General features: G+C 58.2%; 1 protein-coding gene across 1 annotated transcript in view; it reads left to right on the top strand.

Moving 5' to 3' along the window:
- The window catches only part of SMARCA4 (SWI/SNF related BAF chromatin remodeling complex subunit ATPase 4), a gene marked incomplete in the record, with an annotated part of 97,591 nt that overhangs the window by 71,008 nt on the left and 20,142 nt on the right, over positions 1–6,441 (top strand). The window contains 2 exon segments of the mRNA XM_027765557.1: positions 274–351; positions 839–1,057. Of these exon segments, the coding sequence (XP_027621358.1) occupies positions 274–351; positions 839–1,057 (297 nt within the window).

Raw genomic sequence — 6,441 nt, 5'->3', positions numbered from 1 at the left:
GGGCGTCAACGCCGACCTGGAGGAGCCACCTCTAAAGGTGAGCGGGGTAGTTCAGTCTCCACGCCCATTCAGTCCTCGGCGTCGCGGCTGAGACGGCCAGCCAGGGCCCTGCGCCCACGGAGCGAGCGTGTGCGTGCGTGTGCGTGTGTGCTTCTCGCTGCGCGTGGGTCCCCATCCACCGCAGCCAGCTTGGGACCGTCCGCTCATCGCCCACGGGGCGCCACCGCCCGCCCGGGACCCCCGCCGCCCCACTCACAGTGTGCCGTCTTGTAGGAAGAAGACGAGGTGCCCGACGACGAGACGGTCAACCAGATGATCGCGCGGCACGAGGAGGAGTTCGACCTCTTCATGGTGAGCTGCGCCCGCCCCGCGTGTCCACACGCACAGGACGTGTCCCTGAGGGTTGGCCAGGCGTAGGGAACATGGGGTGCACATGGCCGTCCGTGTGCTGACAGGACCCCCAGGGCTGCACTCCCTTTCCCAGGGCGGGGCTGACTAGGGCCTCAGACGCTGAGCCCCATCCCCTGGCCGGGAAGCAGAGGAGTGTGTAAATTCCCAGCCCGGGGTCCCTGCGGCCTGGCAGGCCCTGTGCCATTGGCCAAGGCTGTGCCGTGGAGCTGCCACCCCTTCTGCCCCGCTGCAGGGGTCTGCAGCCCCCCTTCTCCCCCACAGTCCCGGTTTTCTGGGCAGTCCCAGGCAGAGCCCCCACTCGCCCAAGTCTGCTTTAGCAGCCGGGCCAGGCCAGCCCTGAAGACCCCCGTGGAGGGCGGGTCGGTGAGGACAGAGGTGGGCTGTCCCGGCTGGCTCCCCCCAGCCTGACGTCCCTCTCCCTACCCAGCGCATGGACCTGGACCGCAGGCGCGAGGAGGCCCGCAACCCCAAGCGGAAGCCGCGCCTGATGGAGGAGGACGAGCTGCCGTCCTGGATCATCAAGGACGACGCCGAGGTGGAGCGGCTGACCTGCGAGGAGGAGGAGGAGAAGATGTTCGGCCGCGGCTCCCGCCACCGCAAGGAGGTGGACTACAGCGACTCGCTGACCGAGAAGCAGTGGCTCAAGGTACATGCTGGAGAGGGCCGCGGTGCAGCCAGCGGCCGGCCGGGAGGGAGCGTGTGGACGCGGGTCTTAGCCACTCCTGGCTGGGCTTCGTGAACGGCCACGAGGTTGTCCGACGAGGGCTGGGGTGCTCAGCTTCCTCTGGTGCCATGTCTGAGCACAGGACGGGCCACGCTGTCCCCTGAGCAGCTCCCAGCCTGCCGCCAGGGAGAGCAACTTGTGGAATGCGAGGTTCCCTCTTCGTGAAGTGAAGAGGGTGCTGCCCATCAGCCAGGCCTGGCCTGCGGGCACCTGTGAACAGGAGAAACACGGCCATAGGCGGGTGCCTGCCTGGCGCCCTGCCCCCTGGTCGAGATGTCCCTGATCCCCACTCGGGCATGTCACCCCAGGGTGGCACAGAGAGTACGGCCTCACCGTTGGCACCACACTAGGCCCTGGCAGGAGCAGCTGCAGACGGCTGAGTCAGAGCCGTGTGGTGTCCCGGGCCTCCTGCCCGCATCCTGGCCCCCAGGCCAAGACGTGCCACACCAGGTGCCTGGCATCGGGGTTAGCACCGGGTAGGGTGACGAGTCAGACCGTCCCCACCCCGGAGGCTGAGTGCCTGGGTGTGACCAACAGTGCAGCCCGGGTGTGCATCAGAAAACCGTCTCCAGAGCAGGTGACGCAGGCGGCAGCTCTCAGCTTTGCCGGACCGGGCACCACCCCCAGAGCGGGTGCAGCAGCCCTGCCTTCCCTGACACTTGGGACACCCCCCGCGTGTGAGCTCACCTCCGTCCCTTCTGGAGGGCCGGGAAGTGCGGACGGGGCCAGGTGCCCAGCCAAGACCCCGGAGGCCGCCTCCCTCCACAGCCTCCCTGCTTTCCCGCCTTTGGCTCCAGGGCCGTGAACAAGCCCTGGGGGAGGGAGGGAACAGCAGGTGACTTGGCGGTTAGGGTGTGGGTTCCCACGTGGCCTACCGTTGTTTGAGGCCTCGGCCAGTAGGTAGTACAGGCACCAGGTGCCCTCACGGCCGACTGCGGTTCCAGGTCTGGAGCTGGCAGCTTTCACTCGCTCTCTCTCACTCGCTCTTTCTCTCTCTCGCTCTCGTGAAATTGAAGAAGAAATAAAATTAAATTAATAATTCTTAAGACAAAATGTTGGGGAAAAAAAACAAATAGCTTCAGAAAGAAAAAGAGCCCCGAGGAGCAGAGGCGTGGGCCCAGGCGCAGGCCCGAGAGGCTCCCACGGGAGTGCGTCCAGCCCCGCAGCCGTGGGACTGTTTATGTCAGCCCGCGTGCTGACTCTCACGGTCGCCTCCATGGGCTGACGTACAGGCCCTGCCGCCCCAGTGGAGTGGCTCAGTACGGCGTGCTGGCCCGGCCCTGCCAAGCGGCCCTTGCCACCACCCATCGTAGGGTGTTGACAGCCCCATGAGCGAAGCCCTGCCCTGGCCTGCTGTGAACCCTAGGGGTCTTCCTCCCTCCAGGCCCAAGCAGCCACGCACTTCCGTCCTGACTCTGGTTCTGCCTATTCTAAACACTGTGGAGGACCGCAGGTGGCTTCATGGTTACGTCACAGGACTCCATGGTTCGAGTCCCAGACTCGGTGATTTAAAAACTCATTGCCAGACACATGTGCCAGAGATACCGAGAGGAGAACAGAGAAGGGATTGCAGCATGGCCATCCCCCCGGGGGGTGATTTCTCGCTTTCTGTCTGTCTCTCCTGCAAGTGCACACTCCCTATAGCAAGTCTCTCTCAAAAAAGAAAAAACATGTTTTCAGATCCAGGGGCTCCTGGGATTCTTTGGTGTGGGCCTCACAGGCCCCGGGTGATTTCTGCCCAGACTACCCGTGTGCCGACTGTGCCTGGGCTTCATTCCCCTGCGGCCTTCTGGTGCGCGGGCGCTTGGTTCGTCGCCCGGCCACCGGTCATGGGCGTGGGGTGTCTCCGCCAGCGCTGTCGGGAGCGGGAGCGAGGCCGCCTGCTCGTTTTCCTGTGGCTTTGTGTTCTCATTGCCCGTGGGCCCACCCGGGAGCGGGAGTGGCGTGTCTGACCTTTCCAGGAGCTGCCAGGCTGTCTCCCACAGTGCCTGCGCTGTTTTTCATCATTTTAAAAAAAACTATTTATTTATTTAAAATTGGCCAGAGAGGGACAGTGAGAAAGCAAGCCGCAAGGTCTAGGACTTGAACCGTGGTCAGCCTTGTGGGAGTCCAGTGCCCTTAAGCACCACGCCACCTCCCGGCCCCATGCTGTTTTACGCTGCCACCAGTCATGTGTGTGGCTCCACTTTCTCCAAACTCTCCCCAGCCCCAGTTCTCGCCTCAGCTCGGATCCCGGCCACCTCGGGTGGTTTCAGTCTGCATTTCCCAGGTCACTCATGGTATTGCGTATTTTTCTCTTTATTTTATTTTATTTTATTTTATTTTATTTATTTTTAAGAATTATTTTATTTAGCTTTTTTTATTTGACCAGAGAGGGACAGAGTGAGAGAGAGGGGAAGGGAAACTGAGAAAGCAACCCGGGGCTCGAACCACACTTGGCCATGTGGGAGTCCAGCGCTCTTAACCACCACACCCGCTGCCAGCCCCATCATTTTCCCACGTGCTTCCTAACCGTCGGTCCTCGAGGGAGAGACATCTGTCTACATCGTTCGCCCTTGTCTAGACTTTTACAGTAGGGTGTGTGCGCTTGCCCGACAGACGAGAGACAGAGGGGGAGTGAGTCACCCTCGGGGGGATGGCCACGCCGCAGTCCCTTCACCACTCCCGGGATTTCAGGCACGCACACACGCTCACCTGGCGTGCTTTTCAAGCTGTGGGGTCCAGGATTCAAACTGCTGTGGGCCGTGTTGCCACCTTAACCACCACGCCACCCGCTGCTCTCCAGGATGAGCTCGCGTTTATCCTCTGTTCACATCTGTAAAAGTGCCCCATCCGCAAAGGTGAAAACAGTGAATGAGGGCCAGCGGGTGACGTGGTGGTTAAGGCGCTAGACACTCCCGCTTGGCCGACTACGGATCGAGTCCCGGACCTGGTGGCTCGCTTTCTCACTTTTCTTCTCTCTGTATTTCTATCTTCCTTTGGTCAAATAAAAATGATTGAATGAATGAATGAATGAATGGGGCCAGCAGATGGTGTAATGGCTTTGGACTCCTGTCAACTGCTGTTCGAGTCCCGGACCCGGTGGCTTAAGCTCACACTGGGCACGTGTGCGTGCGTGCCCAAGATCCTAAGAGGAGAATGGAGGAGAAGGGATTGCAGTGTGGCCATCCCCCCTGGGGGGTGATTTCTGTCTCTCTGTCTTTCTCTGTCTTTCTGGCGGGTGCATGTGATCTATAGCAAAAACCTCTCCAAAGCAAACATTGGGGGCCGGCAGGTGGCATGGTGATTAGAGCGCTGGACTTCCACATGGCTGACTGTGGTTTAATTCCTGGACCTGGCAGCTTGCTTTCTCACTCTCCCCCCCCCTACATCTCTCTCTGATAAAAATGAATGATAACAATAATAAAATAAATAATTTTAAAAATTCAATAAATAATTCTTTAAAATAAATAAATAAATAAAGGGGTGAGCAGGCAGTGTGGTGGTTAGGGTGCTGGACTCCTACATGGCTGTCCCACAAGTTCCAGACCTAACGGCCTGCTTTCTCACCTTCCTTCTCTTTCTCTCTCTACCTCTCATCAGATACTAAAATAACAATGAATAAAATTGCATAGTTTTTTTTTTTTTTTAATGCTCCATCTATAAGAGGTGACAATCTCGTATTATTTAATTATTTATTTGTTTGTTTGTTTCTTTTAATTTGACCAGAGAGGGACAGAGGGAGGATGGGCGTGGAGTGAGGTCCAGGTCCAGGGCTTGAACCATGGTTGACCATGTGTGAATCCAGCGCCCAAATGTTAAAATGTCTTAGTTTAACTCCATGAATTCTTTTGAAAAAATATTTTTACTTACTTATTTTATTTGTTGTTATTATGTTTTAATTTTACCAACAAAAGAGACAGAAAGAGAGAGGGAAAGTGAACAAGCAAGCTGCCAAGTCTGGGACTCAAACCACAATCATCCATGTGGGAGTCCAGCACCTTAACCACGACGCCACCTGCTGGCCCCTGGACATGAACTTAGGGGGCGTCATTAAACCTCCTTCCCTCCCCGGGGCTGTCGCAGGACCTTGTCTCAGTTCCCCCTGACACTGTGTACCCTGCGTGCTGTTCCTCTGGCCTGATGCCCTTCCCTCCCACCGCCCACAGTCAGCCCTCAGCCGGATTGTCACCTGCACTGGACAGTTGTCCCCAAGCCCCGGTCACGTCTGTGCCGCCATTCTTAGCCTCACACATCCTCCTTGCTGGCACCTGACAGAGTTGTCACGTCATTTGAGGGACGACTTAAAGCCCGTCTCTCCCCACGCCCCCTTCTGGTCCTGATCGCTCCCTAGTCCCTGGCCCCGGCCCTGCTCACAGGAACGGCTGAGAGGGGACGAAGGAGCAGCTGGCCCCGTCGTGTCCAAGCCCTGCTCCCTCTCATGCCTCCACGTTCCCGAGACCTGGCTCCCACGGCCGCACTTCAGGAATAAAGCCTGCGAGTTAGTTACTAGCGTGGAAAATCGGGGCTGGGTCCATGACCCGGGGTTAGGACAGTGAGTTCTCTCAGGGCTGCCTGAGCAGTTCGAGTCCTCGACCCAGCGGCTGGAGAAGCAGGCCGCGCACACGGGCTCGTGTGTCTGTCGTGCTGAGCGGGAGGGCGGGGTGGTGCAACAGGGGTGGCGGCCTGGCATTCCCTCACGCGGGTCTTTCTGTCCTTCCGCTCTCTGTTTTTCTTTTTCTCTCTGGCGAGGGCATGGACCCTCTAGCAAAAGAGCAAGAGAAGAGGAGAGCAAAGGGAGGGAGGCAGACAGGAAAGAAGAATGAAAGAAAAGTAACCCGAGGATTCTGTAAATGTTGGTACCGTCTTCGCGTCTGTCCCTCAGCGGTTTCCCCACAAGCAGTTCTTCTAGAAGTCACCCATCAAACGCGCTTTCCTTAGAACAGCAAAAAGGAGGCAGGAGGGGTCCTAAATGCCCGCGAGCTCGGGGAGGTTAGACTAGGACGCACGTGCGTCGAAATACTAGGCAGGCAGGAAAATGTTTGTAGGAAGAGCCAAGAAAATACCCATCGTAGTAAGTAAAGCAGACATTGACGGCCGCTTGTTTTCATCTGTGTGCGCGGTAAGAGGACAGGAGAGCGCCAACAGGTGCGTGGTGGCTAAGCCACTGGATCCCACATGCCTGGCTGTGCGGTTCGAGACCCGGACCCAGCAGCTTAGAAGTCACGCCGAGTGTGTGTGCGCACTTGCGTGCCCCAGATCCCGAGAGAACGGAGAAGGGATTGCAGTGTGTCCAGCCCCACTGAGGGTGGATTTTCGCATTCCTG

This window comes from Tupaia chinensis, unplaced genomic scaffold (assembly GCF_000334495.1).
Source record: "Tupaia chinensis unplaced genomic scaffold, TupChi_1.0 Scaffold138665_1, whole genome shotgun sequence".
In the NCBI taxonomy this organism is placed as follows: Eukaryota; Metazoa; Chordata; class Mammalia; order Scandentia; family Tupaiidae; genus Tupaia; species Tupaia belangeri.
The sequence above is the reverse complement of the archived record's forward strand: the minus strand, read 5'-3'. Positions and strand labels throughout refer to the sequence as shown.